Source organism: Fundulus heteroclitus, unplaced genomic scaffold (genome assembly GCF_011125445.2).
Source record: "Fundulus heteroclitus isolate FHET01 unplaced genomic scaffold, MU-UCD_Fhet_4.1 scaffold_191, whole genome shotgun sequence".
Lineage (NCBI taxonomy): Eukaryota > Metazoa > Chordata > Actinopteri > Cyprinodontiformes > Fundulidae > Fundulus > Fundulus heteroclitus.
In genome coordinates, this window is record NW_023396603.1 from 9,119 (window position 1) to 29,568 (window position 20,450).

Below are 20,450 nucleotides of genomic sequence, written 5' to 3' on the forward strand. Positions count from 1 at the left end.
ACGGATAAAAGATCATTAAAGTCATTGAAGTTTAATTTCTTTAACATATTTTGGGGTTAGTGTCTGTCTTTAAACATTAGCAAAGCTTTGTTTCATAAGGTCGCTGGTGTCATGTATCGATCTGGTGAACCCAAATTCCACCACACACAGAGCCTTGCTTTAAGACAGTTTATTGAAGATGGTGGATAGTGGATCTGAAGAACCAGAGAGCTGTACTGGTCTGGATCAGGTGAGTGGTGACGGTTGAAGTGGGAAGAGGCTGAAGGACCACGGGTGCTGCACAGAGAAGCCAGGCAAGTGCAGGTAGCCAGGTAGCCTTCAGGGCTAAGGGAGAGTACAGAAGTTCCTGGTAAGGTCAGCAGCACGGCAAGAGTTCTGGGTGCTGGTGGACAGCAGGCAGGCACGGGGAAGATGAGTACAGCAGGCTTGAGGTGAAAGGAACAGCAAGAAGGCAGCGAAGGACTTGAGGGGTAGGCTGGAGCAAGAGGTGAGCAAGGGGTTGACGTGAGGTGAGTTGAGAGAGACGTTCCAGCAATGAAGGGCCTACTCCTGTGTGTGAGCTCCGTGTGGGGTTCGGGTTCATCTTTTGGCTGGTCCATGCTGTCAGGTTTTACTGAGATGAACCGAACTCACGCCACACACATGGAGCTCCGTTTTAAGAAAGTTTATTGAAGGGAGGAAGTGAGCCAGAGTCAATAACAGGACGGAGCAGGTGGAAGATGAATGCTGGTGCCGGAGAACAGGAGGGACTGAACGACTGGTGGTTGCTGGAGCGCTGCGGACACTGCGCCGCAGAAACAGGTAGCCCCCAGAGCAGGCTAGAGAGTCCTGTCACAGGGGAGACGAGATTAGTCCAACAGAGGGAAAAAGCCTTACTTGACGCTGGGCGGTAACGGGTTGACACGGGGAACTCTGGAGCTCAGCCAAACGTGGGAAGATCTTTGGCTGGAAAGCAACAGAAGGTTGAAACTCAGGAAGAAGTAGGAGTATCTCTTACTGAGCATCAGGGGATTGAAGATTGCAGACGGACCAGCGGGGAAGTGAAGGCGGAGTGAGGCTTAAGAAGGGAGGCTGGCAGGTGAAATGGATTCTGTCTAATTAAAGCCTAACGGGTGTGACTGATTACTGGAGGAGTGGAGGGTAAACTGAGCAAGAGTATGATAAACTGAAAACTCACAGGAAACAGGAGCAAGACATAAACTAAACCCTGACAAATTCTATTCTTGATTTAACAAGAAGCCAATGAAGGAAAGCTAAAATTGGAGAAATATGATCCCTCTTGTTGATTTTCACCAGAACTCTTGCTGCAGCATTTTGGATCAGCTGAAGACTTTGAACTGCATTTTGTGGACTTCCTGATAGTAAAGAATTACAATAGTCCAGCCTTGAAGTAACAAGTGCATGGACTAGCTTTTCAGCATCACCCCTGGACAGAATGTTTCTAATTTTGGCGATATTCCTGAGGTGAAAAAAGGAAACTCTGGAAACCTGTTTAATATGGAACGTGACCGGGATCCGAGATGGCAGGATAGTAAACAACTCCGGAGACAGTGTTTGAAATATGTTTTAAAAAACCCTTGTAAAAGCTGTAAGTAAGGTTTGGAAGATAAGACACTGATATGTCTAAAGCTTCGTCTGTGAAACAGTGCGAAATTTTTACAAGAAAACGCAAGACAGCCACCAAAACAACATCGAGTCCAACGAGTGGCGAAGACGCTAATATGGCTAGCATAGCTGAGGTGCTGGAAGAGCTAAAATCACTCCGGTCGGATTTTGGAGTCAAGCTGGATAGTATAAATGAAAGACTCACTGGAATGGTAAGCGCTATGAATGCACTGGGGGCTAAAGTGTCTGAGGTAAAACAAGACCTATTAAACCAGGCGGCCCATATGGAGGAGGCAGAGGCGCGCATTGCCGAAGTAGAAAGTTCGCTTGAAAAAACAGAAACATCATTGACTTCAGCTATGAAAAGAATCCAGCTTCTTGAGGCCAAAACAGATGACCTGGAAAACCGAGGAAGGCAAAAGAACCTGCGTTCCTTTGGCATTCAAGAAGAAACAGAGGGAAGGCAACCACTGTTTGACTTTATTACCAACATGCTACCAAAATGGCTTGAGCTCGCACCGGACAAGTCGTTTACATTTGAGCAGGTACACCGCACACCGGCATCCGGGAAACCTAACCAAAGCAGGGCAGTTCTGATTCACTTCTTAAAGTTCCCGGAGAAGGAATTTGTGTACCGAGAGGCAAGGAAAAGAGATATTATACAAGATGGGGCCAAAATCATGTTTGCACAGGATCTATCTGCTGAGACGGTGCGGATCAGACGTGGGTTCCACCCGGTGGTGAAGCTGTTTGTTGATATCGGTGCATTCCGCGGATTCCAACACAACCCCTGCAAACTTCGGATCCTCCACGGTGGAAAGATCCATCTCTTCTCATCACCTCAAGAAGCTGAACAATTTTACAAGAGTCTTCCAAAATAAGCACAACGGTTGCTTCTGATCAGTGAGTCATGAAAGCGAAGCTGGTTAAGAAAAAGGAAAACAGATAAGACATTCTATTTGGCTATTCCTGCTCCAATAGAACTGATCAACGACAGGAACATAAGCAGGATAAGTTCTAAGTTAATGGGCAGTTCATATAAACATAGCTGATCTGCTTTTATGTGCTCAAGTATTTTAAGTCTAACTTGAACTGTTTTGGAATTAATGCTTAAAGTTAAGCCTTAAATAAGTTCACTGTTCTATCAAGGGTTATGGATATTTTATTTCTATAATTAGACACTGTCTGCTGTGTGGAGTTTAGAAGAGGTCACGTTGACTAGTTGCTCCTCAGTAGTGTGGATCAACGTCCCCCATATCATTGGTTCGAGGGGGAGGGGGCATTTCAGATAAAGAAATGCAAAAGTTCTGTTGGGGGTTGTTTACGACTAGTTCTGTATCTTGTACGGTTGAATGTATGAATGTATGTATATACCTGCATTTTCAGTACCATCTTTACTTACTTTATTCTAGTTTGACAGTAAATTTAATAATCTGATATGGAGAAGTCAACCAAAGGAAATATTTTAAATATCAAAGTTACAAGATGGAATGTCAGAGGAATAAGGAAGCTAACTAAATTGAAACAAGTATTGGACCGACTAAAAAGTTTGAAATCTAAAAATTTTTCTACAAGAATCTCATTTAATGGAGCATGAAATACATCAGATAACCAAAAGATGGCAGGGTCAGGTGTATCACTCTTCCTTTACCAGCCACGCCAGAGGAGTTATTATTCTTATACATAAGTCAATACCATTTCAAACTATAAGATCAATCAAAGACCCGTATGGGAGATATATTATTGTGCAAGGATGCATTTTAACATTAAAATTAAACTTCATAAATATTTATGGACCTAACAATGACAACCCATCCTTTTATGAAAATGTATTCCTAACTTTGTCAACCCTGGAGGGACTTTATATCATAGGAGGAGACTTTAATTGCACCCTAAACCCCAGTATGGATAAATCTACACAAATGGACACCAGTCATGCACAAACCAGGAAAATACTCCTTAATTATATAAAAGATTTAAAAATAAATGAAGTATGGAGAACAAGGAACCCAAGTAACAAAGAATTTTCATGTTATTCAAGCTCACACCAATCCCATTCGCGTATTGATTATTTTCTCATCTCTGTGGAGTTATTGCCTCTCATGGAGAACTGCTGGTACAATAGTATTGTAATTAGAGACCATGCTGCAGTTTCCCTGGAAATTAAAGTAAATAAGATGGATCAAGGGGTGAAATGATGGAGGATGCAGACACTTTTGCTAAAAGACTCAAAATGTGTTACATTTATGGAAACTTGCATTGACAAATATTTTGAAATGAATAAGGATGAAACAACAGCTAGTATTAGATGGGAAGCTTTTAAAGCTTATATTAGAGGAGAAATCATCAGCTATAGCAGTAATAAAAATAAACAATATAACCAAGAGGTAAAATCATTAGAGAGACAAATTAAATCCAGCGAAGTAGAACTTTATCAGAGCAATGATCATACAAAATTACACAAACTGACTGCCTTGAGAACCAGATATGAACCAGACAGAGAAAGTGGCAAAAACCTTAATGTGGACTAAACAAGCTTTTTATGATCAAGGAGAAAAGGCCGGTAAATTATTAGCCTGGAGGATAAAACGGATGCAAGCGGAAAGAACAATGAATAGCATAAAATCGAAATTGGACACTTTTATTACAGACCCTTCAGAAATAAATGAAGAATTTAAAGAATTCTATAAAATCTTATATAAATCTGAATACTCTGGAAACAAAGAAGCACAAGCTGCATTTCTTAATCAATTAAAATTTAAAACCCTTTCAGAGGAGGATAAAACAACTCTTGATAGTCCTTTAACAATAAAAGATCTATCTGAAGCAATAGCGGCAAAACACCAGGTCCTGATGGACTTCCAATAGAATTTTATAAAGCATTTAAAAATAAATTAATCCCACCACTTCTCAACATGTATGAGGAATCATATAAAGCTGGAATACTCCCAGACTCACTGAGGTTGGCTACAATAACTCTTTTACTAAAACCAAACAAACCCCCGACTGAATGCTCCTCTTATAGAGGAATCAGTCTTATGGGATGTGATACAAAGATCTTGTGTAAAGCACTTTCTAGGAGATTAGATAAATATCTGCCCAATTTAATAATAAATGATCAACAAGGATTTATTAAAACAAGACAAGGCTACCATAATATAAGACGGGTCCTTAATGTATTGTATAAAAAACATAATTGTAAAGACACGGCGATGTTATCATTGGACGCACGTCAAGCTTTTGACAGAATAGAGTGGAATTATCTGTTTGAAGTGCTCCCCAAATATGGATTTGGTGAAACCTTTCTGAAATGGATAAGATTACTATATACTGAACCCACAGCACAAGTTTTAACCAATAATAACATGTCAAAACCATTTAATTTACAACGGTCAACCAGACAGGGTTGCCCCCTGTCACCACTACTTTTTGTGTTGGCAATAGAGCCTCTGGCGATGGCTGTTAGAGCAAGTACAGGAATATCAGGTATTAGAATAGGAGGAAGAGAACATCTCATTTCCTTGTTTGCAGATGACCTGATATTTTTCATAAGTAATTTGAAGATCAGTATTCCCAATTTATTAAAGCTAATAAAAGAATTCGGTGAATTTTCAGGATATAAAATTAATAATTCTAAATCAGAATTAATGTTTCTTAATGAAGACGAAAGGAGAAGCCCTATTGTGGTTACCCCATTCAAAACAACTACAAAAGGTTTTACATATTTAGGCATTAAGATCACTCCACCCCTCAATGAAATAAGCGCAGCAAACTATAATCCCCTTGTGGAAAAAGTCACAGAAATGCTAAATCGATGGTCAAATTTGCCTATATCCATGATAGGTCGAATAAATTTATTAAAAATGACAATCCTGCCCAAATTTTTGTACTATTTTCAAACACTTCCATTGCCACTGTCAGATTCATTTTATTAAAGTATAGACAAACTATTTAATCAATTTATTTGGAGTAATAGAAAAGCAAGACTCCGTCTAAAGTTACTCTATTTGCCCTATGACAGAGGTGGACTTCAAGTCCCTAATCTCAGATGGTATTATATGGCTGCCCAACTAACATCAGCTACTCACTACTTTTGTCCAACGGCACCTCCAGCTTGGGTAGACATTGAACAGCAATCTGTTCCAGATCTCCCCTTAAACACCTTCCTATATTCTTCAGATATAAAGACACTAAAAAACCCCACAAAGAACCCTTTCTTAAAAAATACAATTATAACTTGGCACGCAGCACATAAACATGTAGGTGACCAACCAGAACTATCACAATTTACCCCTATTTGGGGTAATGAAAGATTCACCCCAGGAAAAATGATGGAGGATTTAAACTATGGAAAACCAAAGGCATTCAGAAAATTAAAGATCTATATGCAGATGGCATGTTGCTTACATTTGATCAGTTATGCAAGAAGTATTCAATACCCCCTAAACATTTTTTTAAATACAATTGAAAAATTATATGTCATCAAAACTGAAACGAATAGTTGACATTCCACCCCTAACAAAAATAGAAGAAGTGTGCGTTGGGGACATAAAAGGGAAAGGTTTTCTTTCGGCTTTCTATAACTTGTTGATGCTTTCCTCCAAGGATTCAGCAATTGACAAGTTAGACGCTTGGAGAAGAGATACTCTTGAAGATATAGATGAGGAAGACTGGAATCAGGCCTGTTTAAAAGCACAGACACAAACGGTAAACACACGATTTAAACTTCTGCAATACTAATGGCTTATGAGAACCTATATAACTCCAGTTAGGCTTCATCATATGTCCAGTGACATTCCAGACACTTGCACTAAATGCTTAATTGAAAAAGGAACTCTTCTCCGTTGTTTGTGGGAATGTCATAAAATCCAGAAGTTCTGGAGGGATGTTATTAGATGCCTGAATTGTTTAAGGTTAAAGTCCCATTGGAGGTTAAAATCTGTGTTCTAGGAATATACCCAGTGGAATTTAAACAATCGCAGACTAAAACTAAATTGATAGATTATGGACTTCTTCAAGCCAAAAGGGCTATTGCATTAAGCTGGAGGAGCATGGAGCCCCCTTCCCTGGGACTCTGGAAGAAAGAAATTGCAAATTCGCGCGGACTGGAAAAACTAACATACATCAGCAAAGGTAAACAGCGAGACTTTGAGAACCTCTGGGAGCCATATATGAGGATCATAGAGACTGAAAGCGGAGCTTATTAATGATTGTCTTGGATGGATGTCTTGACTACAGTTTCTACTTTCATACTGTATTGTTATTTTTCTCTGTCTTAATCTAAAGAGTTTTGTCATTTTTTTCTTTCTTAGAACAAATACAGGTTTGAATGGTGAGTGCGTGAGTGAATGTAAGCACGTCTACAAAGTTAAGTTAGTTAATTTGTTGTTTGTAAATTTGTTGTGTCCTAAAAGAGAAAATTCAATAAAATATATATATATAAAAAAACAAACAAACAAACAAAAAACTGTTTAATATGGGATTTAAATGACATGTCTTGGTCGAAAATAACAGCAAGATTTTTTACTTTATTACCAGAGGCCAAATTAATGCCATCCAGATTAAGTGATTGATTAAGATGTTTATTTTTTAAGGGACTCTGGTCCAAAGATTACAACTTCTGTCTTGTCAGAATTTAAGTGCAGGAAATTTAAAGTCATCCAGCTTTTGATGTCATCAAGACATGACTGCAGTCGAAGTAATTGATTGGATTCATCAGGATTTATGGATAAATATAGCTGTCATCAGCATCACAGTGGAAATTAATCCCATGCTGTCTGATAATTTTGCCAATCGGATGCATATATATATACAGTAAAGAGAATTGGTCCAAGGACTGAACCCTGTGGTACTCCACAGGTGAACCTAGAGCAGAGGTTAAAGTTCTCCGTCGCTGAAACGGATTTCCGTCATTTGGAAAATTAGCGCAAATTGTTCCGTCTACACTTTTTATTCAAGGTTTTAAACTAAAGCTGCTCTCAACCAATGAAACCTGGCAGAGCCGGGACATTAGCCAATCAGAAAGAGAGTAGGGTGGGTCTTTGCAAAGCGAACATTGCCAGACTGAGCTTCATCGGTATTCATCATTATAACTTTTGGAAGAACATCTCAAACTGGCCACAGATGCATGAATGTAAGTAGCAGTGGTCAAAGGTTTTCTTTGGATTTATGCGAACCAGCAAGTAAGGAAGTGGAGCGGATTGACCATCTGACAACAACTTCCATCGGTAAGGGGGCTGTTGCTGCTCCTGCAGTTAATTAATTAGTTATTTCCACCTGCAGCCATGTCACCAGTCAGCGTTTATTGCCTGGCTTCCAGCAATTTGGCTGATAAACGCGGTGACCGACCAGGGACCTCCTCATTATTTGCTGTTATGTTTTATTTAAAACTTGAAGAGTAAAGCGCTAGCTCAGGCTAATTTAGCATTAGGCGCTTTTTTTTTTTTTTTTTTTGAAGAAGGGTCAGAATATAAAACAATTTCCTGCATTAGGAAAAAGTAATAAAATAAAATAAATAATTTCACCTGCGCTTTTCTGAACCAAAGAAGGAGGAGCTGCAATCAGTCAATATACAGCAACGTCCATCTAATGAGCCACTGCGCACCAGGACACTCTTTGATTTTGATTATTAAGGAAACTACATAAAAAATAAAATAAACTGCAGCTACAACATGGACTCGAGAGCGGGTTCAAACTGGGTGAGGCCAGAGGTGATTCTTAGAGAGCTTTTATGAAATTACTTTTAATTTTTAAAATAAAGCAATGTGAAGCTTCACTGTAGAAGTAACTTGTACTAGAAACCAAAATTATTCAGAATAAGCCTCCTGTCTGTGGATCTATGGACTCATTTTACTCCGACCCTAAAACACCTGCCAGACAGACAGCAGCCAAGATGACCTTCAACAATATTTAACTTTACTAAATACATTAATAACATTTTGCTAATTAAAAATGTTCATATTTAAAAGCAAGTTATGTTTTTTCCTGATAAACCTTGAGCAATTTTATTAAACTTCTTAAAAATGTAACATCCCATCCTTTATCGATTTTCTATACTGGCTTTTCCCTACAGTTGTGACGTCAAGCTGTATCTGATGGGGAAACGCAGCTCGACGTCACGCAGGGTCGTGGGGGGTGGGGGCTCGTCCATCCTGGACGAGCCCCCTGTGACTGGTCTCCAGTCACAGGGCTAAGATTTAACAGTTTTATTACACTTCAAAACAGCTAAATAATGCCTTTTTATAAACTCATGAGTTGTGATGATTAATTGCTGTGCAATAACGGGCAAAGCAGAGACTGATTATTGTAATGTGCGATCTGTGTTAAACTAAAATGTATGTCATCATAGTGTTGGTTGTGTGTCGTGCATTGTCCAGGTTGTGGTTGGCCTTGTATTATAATAGGATTAATTTATACTGAATATGACAGGGAGCCATTGGAGGTAATGTTCCGGTGTGAAGAAGATGATGTAATGATGCCAGCTGCTGTCTTTCTACTAGTTGTAGTTTATAGAGGTTTATGGAGGGAAGGGAGCTGAAACTGTAAAGTGGACTGTGGACCAGTTTGGCTAAAGTGTGAAGGAAGAACTTGATGCTGCAAATATGAAAGTTAACCAGGTGATGATGTGGAAAGTGAAGGAGAGGAAAGGAGGCTGTCCAGGATGACGCCAAGGCTCTGAAGTTGAAACGTGGGACAGAGACAGGAATTTTAATTTTGGTTAAAGTTGACTTTGCACAATAAGCAAGTGAGGGAACTAATATGGCATTATTTCCACGGTCCCTGAGTTGGCATTACACAACCGAAACCATTCTGTCTGGATTCAGAAAGGCTGGAATAATTGGAACTGCAACTGACGATGAATCAGACGTAAGCGACTTAGAAGCAGAAGTGCTGCATCGTCTACTTCCAGAGTTAACTGAGTTATTTGAAAGTCACACCGAGGATGAAGATTTCACTGGATTTTAGTTATTTGGATTTTAGTTATTTGGAGTGACGCGGACGCTTGGGTTAACTTCTTTGCATGTTATTTATGCTATAGTTATCTGAATAGCTCTTAATATGTTATGTTAACATACCAGGCACGTTCTCAGTTGTGTCATGTATCGTAAGCTGCAATTATAAAGCCTGTTTTTGCCTCCGTTCAATTTTTACTTAAAATTGCCTTTCAAGATAACATGTCTCTTCTTGATGTTGGATATTATCAAATAAATTTCCCCCAAAAATGCAACTTATACTCCAGTGTGACTTAAATATGTTTTTTCCTTCTTTATTATGCATTTTATGGCTGGTGCGACTTGTTCTCCGGAACGACTTATAGTGCGGAATACGGTATATATATATATATATATATATATATATATATATAGATATATATATCTATATATATATATATATATATATATATATATATATATATATATATATATCTATATATATATATATATATATATATATATATATATATATATATATATATATATATATATATATATATGTTAGGGCTGTCCATCGATTAAAAAAATTTATCTAATTAATTACATACTCTGTAATTAATTATTAATTAATCTAAATTAATCGCATATAATTTTTGCTGTGAAAGTGTTTTAAATATTTAAATTCAAATGATTCAATGAATAATTAGCATTAGATACATTAAAGTATCGGCTGTATCTAATGCATTATCTGTTGAATACTGATAATGCTTTTGGCCACCGGGCCGGACTAAATCGTTTGGCCAGCATTCACAGACTCGCTATCTGGACGGTATCTGGATGGTATCTGACAATCTGATACCATCAACTTACTCTTAAAACGATATTGTGATACATTATCTAAAGAAGAAAAATACGTCGAGAACTCGTCGTTTGCTCTGTTTGCGTCTGCCACTGTGCTCGCCTTCTGCCTTCCAGTCCGGGCCTATTCATAAAATATCCATCCAAATATTTCCATCTTACAGGCTACTTTTACTGAAACATCACGGACAGAGGGCTTAGTTTTAAAATTGAGCTGTCATTAGAGCAAATTTATAAACAATTGTTTTCAACAGCAGACAAACTGAACTAAACAGATGCCAATGTCAAACTGAACTCACGTCAACAGGAAACATTAACTGAAATAATAATAAAAAAAAGATGAATTTAACAGATGTCAACATATTCCATATTCCAATCTACTTTTTAGGCTAATTATACACAATTTAGACATATTGCTATTTTATTAGTTGTTATCTCTTATCTGATGTATTTCTGATGTTTGGCACTTTGTTTTACCTCGTGTTAAAGTGCTCTTTAAATAATGATGACATTCATGATGATTATGATCAGAATAAACTTTTCCATCACCTCCCAGAAGCTGGAAAGAAAAGAGACAAAAACATTTCTTCTCTTTTTCACACCTCACTTACTAACTCTAATATTTTAGTCTAAATACTTTAGCCTAAATATTTTAGGCTAAAATATTACACATTTTATTTGTTTTTCTTCAATCCCTCGGTGATGTTTAGTAATTTCTGCTAAAGGCTGCAGCATTTTGATTTAATTCATCTGAATGCAGTATTTGCAAGCCATTCTCTGTTTGGATGAAAAAAAAAACTGTCTGTGATATGCTTTAACAGCCGAGAGAGCGCACAGCTGGTGTTGGAATGAGCAGGTGCGCGCGAGCAAAGTAGCGATGAGATGGAACTCACCGCGAGGACAGTGGGTTGAGAAGAGTTTTTCAGACCGTGCCAGACCGGTTTTGAGCGTTGAGAGTTGTTTCACTGCGCGCTTGGATAGGTTCCTGCGCGCTCAAACAGAAGGCACGAATATCACTACACTGTTTCACAGAGTTGAGCGGCAGCGCTGTCTTCTTCTCTGTCTTCTCACGCCTCCCCGTGACTCTTTGGCGCCCCCCCAGGGGAGGCGCGCCTCACCGATTAATCTGCGTTATTTTTTTTAATGCGTTATTTTTTTTTAAATTAATGAATTGAAATAAACGCGTTATTTTGACAGCCCTAATATATATATATATATATATATATATATATATATATATATATATATATATATATATATATATATATATAAATAAAAGGGCAGTCAAAAGTAGCCGGTCAACAGTGGCAAATCGCCTTCTTTAGCAGATCTTGCCACCGCCTACATTTCCCCGATTATATAATGGAGCGATATTTGTGCCTTCTGGTTGAGCGCGCAGGAACCAATCCGAGCTCAACTCTGAAAAACTCTTCTCGCGCGACGCTCGCGGAGAAACAGCCAAGCGAGTGCACAGCACAGCTGGTGTTGAGCATGGAATGAGCAGGTCGCGCGCGAGCAGAGAAGGAACTGAGGGTGTGCGAGACCAGTTTTGAGCGCGCACGTGTTGTCTCACTGCGCGCTCGGAAGTTAGGAAATTGTCATATATTCACCTAATCTGATCTGTTTTATATGGTGCTATTAATTCAAATTCAACTGATTTTATGCAAATTTGTTCAAAACCTTGTTAAAACATGATGATAACGTGAATTTTTAATAATAATAATAAAAAAAGGTTGTTTTTGAAGAATTGATCATTCACTTTTTTTTGCTTTTTATTCAATTTAAAACATGCACTCTGATTCTATTCTTTAAATAATCACCTGTCTTGAAAGCTTCCAAAATACATCAGGGAGACTCTATTTTTTAAAATTCTCCCCTCCGGGGCTCGAGCACCGGCATAAGTGCACCCTCCTACCTGATAGTGTGTAGTCTGCTACTGTAAAAAACTTTGACTGCCCTGATATATATATATATATATATATATATATATATATATATATATATATATATATATATATATATATAAAAAAATAGGCACTACATAGTGCATAGAATAATATAGTGTTGTTGTTTTTTTTACTTCTCTTGGCAGTATAAAGATTAGAATCAATGTGGTTGTGACAGAAGACAGGATGTCTGGAGACAGGTACATCACCAATGTGCCAATCATGGAGGACACGGTTGGAGCCAAATCCCCAGAATCTGAGCACAGAGACTCCCAAAGCACTGCAAAGGGTATGACCTTGTTATCTAATGACTGGTGTAGCCTTTTTAATGCATGTATGAGCATTAATATTAGTTTGTGTGCATTGTCAATTGAAAAAAAGGACAGTCTAACATGTTTAATTCAAACATCTTTGGAAGGCTTTATCTAACCTTACTCTCGCCAGATAGATGTAGTTCCGCTGAGGTCCACACATCCATCTGGAATCGTTGCCCTTAGTAGGGATTTCAATACCTCATAGAATGGATGAGCCAATCAGGATCACCACACGGGATTTTCATAAATGTGACGTATTACAGCAGAAACTGTTTAGATTCAGACAACAATGGTGACTCACAGCAAGGAAGCAAGAGGTGACCAGATGTCCCTGAGTCCAAGTTTTGCTTGACCTGTCCCTGCCAAAAAATTTCCTGATTTCAGTGTATATTAATGGAGTGAAAAAGTTTAATGCAGCAAGAGAAATGTACCTGGTCATGACGCTGTCCCCACGTAGAAGAAGAGCTGAGCCAAACATACCTTCCCTACCTGTTTGCGTTGTAGATCAGGCAAAACAAACCAACACCCCGACAGAGACTCTGCACATGCCCGCCCGTGTACCAAAATCAGAGATGTCCCCGGTTTTCATTAGTGAAATCTGGTCACCCGATAACATTGATGCTCCTTATTTCATCACTGTTACCCAATCTACTGATTGCTTAGAGACTTCTTTAAAAGAACACCAGAGAACGGCTTTTGAAGGCTTTTTTTAGTGGAAACGATGGTTTCAGTTTCAGTGTTGGGTTCGATGTGAGTGGTTGAAGCAGCACGTCAGTAAAGATGATGGACAAGTGGTTTATCCAGTCATATGCAAGGATTTTTGATAAGGCCCCTCCTTCTAAAATACATCTCTAATAGAGCAATCCCAGATGGATGTGTGGAGCTCTGAGGAACAAAATCCATCTGGCGAGAGTCAGGTTAGGCTGATCACCACAGGCTAGATACTTCAATAAAAAATGGTCTTGTATAGGCTAGGATCCACAAAAAAGGTAGTCTCTTAGTTTAAGATGCAGATACATCTCAGCATCAGGTCTCAAAGGGACACATATCATTATTTTTCTAAAGTATGAAGTGCTTATGATCATAAGTGACTGATCAGTCACCATTTTACCAACAGCAGACCTGTATGTTTGGTTTAAAACTGCAATAGGGAGTTTTGTAAAAGCTGTGGACTTAGTATGAACATTTGAAAAAGCACACCTTACAGGTCCCTCCCCCTCCACAGCTCCTACCCCACAGAAGTGGCGCATTTCTACAAATTGAGGTCAAGCTAGAGGAGCTTGATTTTTTTCACAGAATATCTCTCTCATATTATACTGTCAAAAGACAGTAGAGACAGTTTTTCCATGGTGCCTCTAAATAGATTTGTAGGAAGATAAATGATTAAAAAGGAGTTATTGAGAAATGTGTGAAGTGAATACTGGGAGGGCTCTGATCGCTGACCATAAATGGAATGAACAGAGACCAGCGGGACTGTGGGGAGTTTAGGCATTTGGCAGATTGGAGGTACAAGAGGTTCTTGTGATCTGTCCAGACCAGCATGGGTTGTTCTGTGCCTTCCAACGAGTGGCGCCATTCCTCAAGTGCCAGCTTGATGGCCAGAAGCGTGAAATGTGAAATGTTTGTGATCTGAGTCAGAGTGCTGGGGGAGGACAGCTCCTACTCCAGTGTCCGAGGCGTTGACTTCAAGGGTGAACTGTCTTTGCAGGCTGAGGATGAATGAGGATGGGCGCTTGGGAGAATCTCTTCTTTAATCTCAGGAAGGCAAGGCAAATTTATATATATAGCACAATTCAGTACACAGACAATGCAAAGTGCTTTACATGACTAAAATACAGGAAATAAAGCAGAAAAAAGCAAGTAGGAAAAAGTAGTTGAAAAAAATAAATAAATAATTTTTGCATTTGACTATTTAACTAGTGCAGTGAATGCAGTCCTAAACAAATGTGTTTTTAGTCTTGATTTAAAGGAACTTAGGATTTCAGCATTTTTACAGTTTTCTGAAAGTTTGTTCCAGATAAGTGGGGCATGGGAACTAAATGCTGCTTCTCCGTGTTTAGTTCTGGTTCTAGGTATGCAGAGTAGGCTGGAGCCAGAAGACCTGAGTGGTCTGGAGGGTTGATACACTGATAACAAGTCTGTGATGTATTTAGGTGCTAAGCCATTCAGGGATTTATAGACTAACAGAAGGATTTTAAAGTCTATCCTCTGAGATACAGGGAGCCAGTGTAAGGACTTTAGAACTGGGGTGATGTGCTCTACTTTCTTATACTTAGTGAGGACGCGGGCAGCAGCATTCTGGATCAGCTGCAGCTGTCTGATCCACTTATTAGGCAGACCTGTGAAAACACTGTTGCAGTAATCAATTCGACTAAAAATAAACGCATGGATTAGCTTTTCCAGATCATGCTGAGACATTAGTCCTTTAATCCTGGAAATGTTCTTCAGGTGATAGAAAGTCGACCTTGTAACTGTCTTTAGATGCTTTTGGAGGTTCAGGTCTGAGTCCATCGCTACACCCAGATTTCGGACCTGATCAGTGGTTTCTAGCTGAAGCAGCTGAAGCTGTGTGCTAACTTTTAATCTCTCCTCTATTGGTCCAAATATTATTACTTCTGTTTTGTTTTTGTTCAATTGAAGAAAATTTTGGCACATCCACGCATTGATTTCTTCAAGACATTTACTCAGTGCCTGAACTGGTCCATAGTCACCTGGTGACATGGTGATGTAGAACTGTGTGTAGTCTGCATAGTTAGCTGATGTTATTTTTTTATTATCTGAGCTAGAGGGAGCATGTAGATATTGAATAGGAGGGGACCCAGGATGGACCCTTGTGGAACCCCACATGTGATTTTTGTCATCTCTGATGTAAAGTTACCTACTGACACAAAAAATCCCCTGTCGTTTAAGTAGGATTTAAACCTGTTGAGAGCTGTACCAGAGAGGTCGACCCAGTTTTTCAGGCGCTCTAACAGGATGGAGTGATCGACAGTATCAAATGCTGCACTGAGATCCAATAGTACCAGCACGGTGGTTCTTCCACAGTCTGTATTTATATGGATGTCATTAAACACCTTGATAAGGAGGTTTCGGCCTTCTAGTCCCAGGTGAACGTTGTCTTGGTGGAGGTTAGGGTGCATAACGGGGCAGCAATCTCACTATGATTGCAGATAAAATGCCGGTAGACGTTTGCGAAGCCCAGAAAATGTTGGAGCTGCTTCCTTGATTTGGGTTCTGGCCTTGACTTTGTCCGGGTCTGATCAAACCTGCCCACCCTCAAGGATCAGTCCAAGGAAGGTGACGGATGATTTGTAGTGATTTGCACTTTTCAGCTTTGACAAACAGTTTGTTTTCCAGGACGATTTAGAGGATGGATGTGGCAGAGGTGCTCGGTGAGGTTCTTGGAATAGATGAGTATGTCATCAAGGTAAACGAAAATGAAGATATTAAGGAAGTGTCTGAGAACATTGTTGACTAGATCCTGGAAAGTGGCTGGAGCATTGCAAAGTCCAACTGGTAAGACCAGATATTCGAAATGCCCCAAAGGTGTCTTGAAGGCTCTCTTCCACTCATCCCCCTGGCGGATTCTGACCAAATGATGGGTTCTGGTTCCGACAGAGGGGTGGAGGAGGCTTGGCCCGGAGGATTCTCTGTCAGCGGCCACAGTGGTTTTGCGGAGCCGAATGGAGCGGGAGCAAGGCGGAGCAGTGTCTACAGGAGAGCGAGAGCTGCAGTGCTAAATCAATAAGGGAAAGAGAGCTCACTGAGAGCGCGTCAAGAACCCGCCAGGGAGGTGTGAGCGGCTCTTGTGGAGCGGAGCTGCGGGAGGCTGATTGCCGGGTTGATGAGGTAGAGGCGTGTCAGTGAGGCAGAGAGCAGTGGAGTGTGAGCAGGGTTCGATCGATGACGGAGCTCTTGGGAGCAGAGTCGGAACAGCTGTGAGTTGAGGATCGCTTCAGGAAGTGGATGCACTGAGAGTCTTGGGAATTTTCTTGGGATCTGGAGTTTGAAGGTGGACCAGACCTGAACACAAGAAACATAAGGTGAGTCGAAGGAACACTTACGTGTCCAAAGATGATAGCCGACTGAGTCATGCCACCGGGGCTAGCACTCTGGCAAAGAAATGCTGGCAGTCGTTTCCTTTTATACTCCTCCAGACGAGTATGAAACAAGGAACACCTGCAGCTCTCCGCCTCCCTGCTCATCAGCCTCCACCTGTGGAAAGAGTGGGAGAGCAGCAGCACAAACTAGGAGCCGCTCCCAGATCCTGACAAATAGCTTATGCATTTCATGATATTTGAATTATTTCAATAAAGCATGCGTGTGTCCCAGAAAATCCGAGACTTGTTTTTCTGGCAGGGTTTTTGTTCAAAAATAAAAATTGGACTTCAGTTGATAGAACACCTAAAGAACGAAGGGTAGCTGGTGGAAACAGCTTTATTTCCATATCGTATCAGTATATTTCCTCCCTATTACCAGAGTTCCAATTTTTAAAATAAACATTGACACAAACATCACCTCAAACCATTTTCAGGGTATTCCTTAAAAATACCAATTAGAATAGCAAAGGAGCATTGTTTTCTATTATCCTACTAAATGTTTGTCATGACCTTTTCATATATTTAATTTCTTACATTATAATTCAATACAATGTCATTTACAATACATGTCATCTCAAGGCACTTTACAAAGTAAAATTCAATCAAATCATACAGAAATATTGATCAAAAAGTTTCCTATCTAAGGAAACCCAGCAGATTGAATCAAGTGTTGACAAGCAGCATTCACATCTCATGAAAGAGCATAGAGCCACAGTAGACAGTCATCTGCATTGTCGATGGCTTTGCAGCAAAACCTGATACTGAGAATGCATGAAGCGACAGTGGAGAGGAAACCTCTCCTTTATCAGGGAGGAAAAACCTCCAGCAAAACCAAGCTCAGTGGGAATGGTCATCTGCCTCGACCGACTGGGGGCTAGAGAAGACAGAAGGAAGCACACACTGATCAAGGAATTAATTCCTCAATATTGATTGGAAGCAATCAATTTCCAATACACACACACACACACACACACACACACACATATACACATATACATATATATATATATATATATATATATATATATATATATATATATATATATATATATATATATATAATATGGTAAAGAGAACTGGCCCAAGGACTGAACCCTGTGGTATTCCACAAGTGAAGCTAAAGTTTGAAGATTTATTAACATGAACAAACTGTAATCTGTCAGACAGATAAGATTTAAACCAGCCTAATGCTTTTCCCTTAATCCCTACAGTATTGTCAAGTCTTTCTAGGAGAATATTCTGATCAACTGCATCGAATGCAGCACTGAGGTCTGACAGGACAAGTACATACACAAGTCAATTATCTGAGGCCATGAGAATATCATTAGTGACCTTGACCAGAGCTGTTTCGGTGCTATGTTGAGCTCTGAAGCCTCACTGAAACTCTTCAAATAGGTCAGTACTTTGTAAATCTATACATAATTCATTAGTAACTACTTTCTCAAGAATTTTAGATAAGAAAAGAAGATTAGCTTAAGTAATGTTTATCAAGAGAGGGTTTCTTAAGTAATGGTTTAATAACAGCTACTTTAAAAGCCTGTGGTACATATCCATTTAATAAGGATAGATTAATCATGTCGAAAACAGGGGCATTCATCAAAGGGAAAAATTCCTTAAATAACATGGTTGTTATTTAAGGAATAAATATATTCCTTAAATAACAACCATATATATACAAATATATGTGTATGAACGCTCTGTGTTCATACACCGATCAGGTTTTGAAGATTCCTCCAATGCTGCCTCACTTACTGAGGACGAGGTATTCGTGTTTGGGAGGATGCCATTGATTTTATTTTTAATACAATCACTTTTATTTATGAAGAATCTCATAAAGTCATTTATGCTGAGAGCTAAGGGAATGGATGGATCAACAGAGCTATCACTCTGGGTAAGTTTTGCAACTGTACTAAAGAGAGAGCTAGGATTATTTTTATTCCCTTCTATTAATGATGACAAATATGCTGCTCTAACAGTAGACTTTTTTTCCACATTGGTTAGGATTCCTCTAGATGTCGAGAGTGCCTTTTTCTCTCCAATTTCCTGACATTGTGCTTGAAAAAACACAGCTCTAAATTAAACCAGGGAGCCAGCTTCCTGTGAATAGTCACCTTCTTTTTCAAGGAAGCTATGTTATCTAATGCAAAACGCAACGAGGAAGTGACACCATCCACAAAAGCCTCAATTTGTGAATGGGAAGTAACAACATTGGTGCCATCTGCTGCACATTTCTGTGATACTAAGGAAATTAAAAGTGGGACAGACTCTTTATAGTCTGATACAGCATGAGCAAAACCAATTGAATCTAGGATAGTATTAAAGTCTGCATTAAGGTTATCACATTCAGTGTCAACATGAATATTAAAATCCCCAACTACAATAAACTTGTTAGTGTCTAACACTAAATCAGATAAGATGAGAACTGATCTAAAAACTGAGAGTAAGGGCCTGGTGGATGATACAAAACAACAAACAGAAGAGGTTTTATTGCTTTGGCATTTGGATGAGAAAAACTAAGGGTTAAATCTTCAAAACAATTGTAGTTATTAATTGGCCTGGGACTAATTAATAAATCAGATTGAAAGATGATTTCTTCTCCTCCTCGTTCTGTAGTTCTGGGAATGTGTAAATTTAAATAATTAGAGGGAGTTGACTGATTTATACTAACATAGTCCTCTTGCATCCAGCTTTCTCTGACACAAAATAAATGAATCTGATTATCAGAAAATCAATTCATTAACTAACTGTCAGGGTTCTCTGTTTGGTCGGTGTTCTAACTCTGCTACACAGGTGGTTCTAGTTGGCTGGGGGGCGTGGCCCACACCTGCAGCTCGTTTGGAGCAGTGTTCACTGGCGTCTTAAGGATGACTCAGACAGATGGAAGACGCCAGAGCCTTACCCAGTCGTGATACGACGTGGCCTCTGACCAGATCTTGGAAACCTGACCTTGTGAGTTTTTTCGTATCTCTGAAATCTTTTTGGATCTCCTGCTTTTTCTTTGTTTTTGTTTGGACTACTCACCCGCCTTGACGTCTCACTCGAGGAACCAGCTCCTAAGAATCCCTGAAGCTCAGATATTGCTCTGGCGCTCCCCCTCTTACTCACTTGGTGATACCAAGCCGGGCCTGAGATTCCCTTCCCTGGATTCTGCTGGTTCCTCCGCACTCTGGTTGCTCCTTCTGCCACTACTGCCTGCCGTGGCTCGCTCAGGATCCCTCGCCGACTTACCATCAGTCCGCCCTCCAGCCGCTAACCACCAGCTATCCACCGTGAGCATTCGGTCTCAGAGTTCCCTCGTCACTACTTCCCCAGTTAGGTTTGCCCAACTATATGGTAAGCGGCTAGGCTTCTGGAGATTTCTCTCTGGTTCGATCTCTCTTAACAATTCTCCTTTTCTTCCCATAGTTTCTCCAGCACTGACGTTCAGACCTCAACAGATCCCATCATCAGAATCGACCTCTGTAGTCTGAATTTAAATAAAACATCTTAAACTGCGCATTGTCTTTCGTATTGTGTCTGCATGTGGCCAAAGCATATAAAAACCATGACATCAACAAAGTCATTGTTGTGTCTCTGCTCTGTCTTTTCTAACCCCCAGTCGGTCGAGGCAGATGACCGTTAATACTGAGCCCGTTTCTGCTGGAGGTTTTCCTTCCTGTTAAAGGGGAGATTTTCTTTCTACTGTCGCTTCAT

General features: G+C 39.7%; 1 protein-coding gene and 1 long non-coding RNA gene across 4 annotated transcripts in view; both read left to right on the forward strand.

Moving 5' to 3' along the window:
- The first annotated feature begins 6,071 nt into the window (after positions 1–6,071).
- Positions 6,072–20,450, forward strand: part of LOC105922786 (large neutral amino acids transporter small subunit 3) — a 102,981-nt gene continuing 88,602 nt past the window's right edge. The window contains exons 1-2 of one of the 3 annotated variants that reach the window (XM_036129593.1): positions 6,072–6,312; positions 12,490–12,632. In XM_036129593.1, coding sequence (XP_035985486.1) covers positions 12,530–12,632 — 103 coding nt within the window. In that variant the 5' untranslated portion in view covers positions 6,072–6,312; positions 12,490–12,529. The remainder of the gene's footprint in view (positions 6,313–12,489; positions 12,633–20,450) is intronic. The other 2 variants (XM_036129595.1, XM_036129594.1) reach the window with 2 other exon arrangements.
- LOC118558978 lies at positions 19,445–20,253 on the forward strand. Its single transcript, XR_004928577.1, has 2 exons — positions 19,445–20,090; positions 20,163–20,253. It is a non-coding gene; the product is annotated as an uncharacterized LOC118558978 (long non-coding RNA).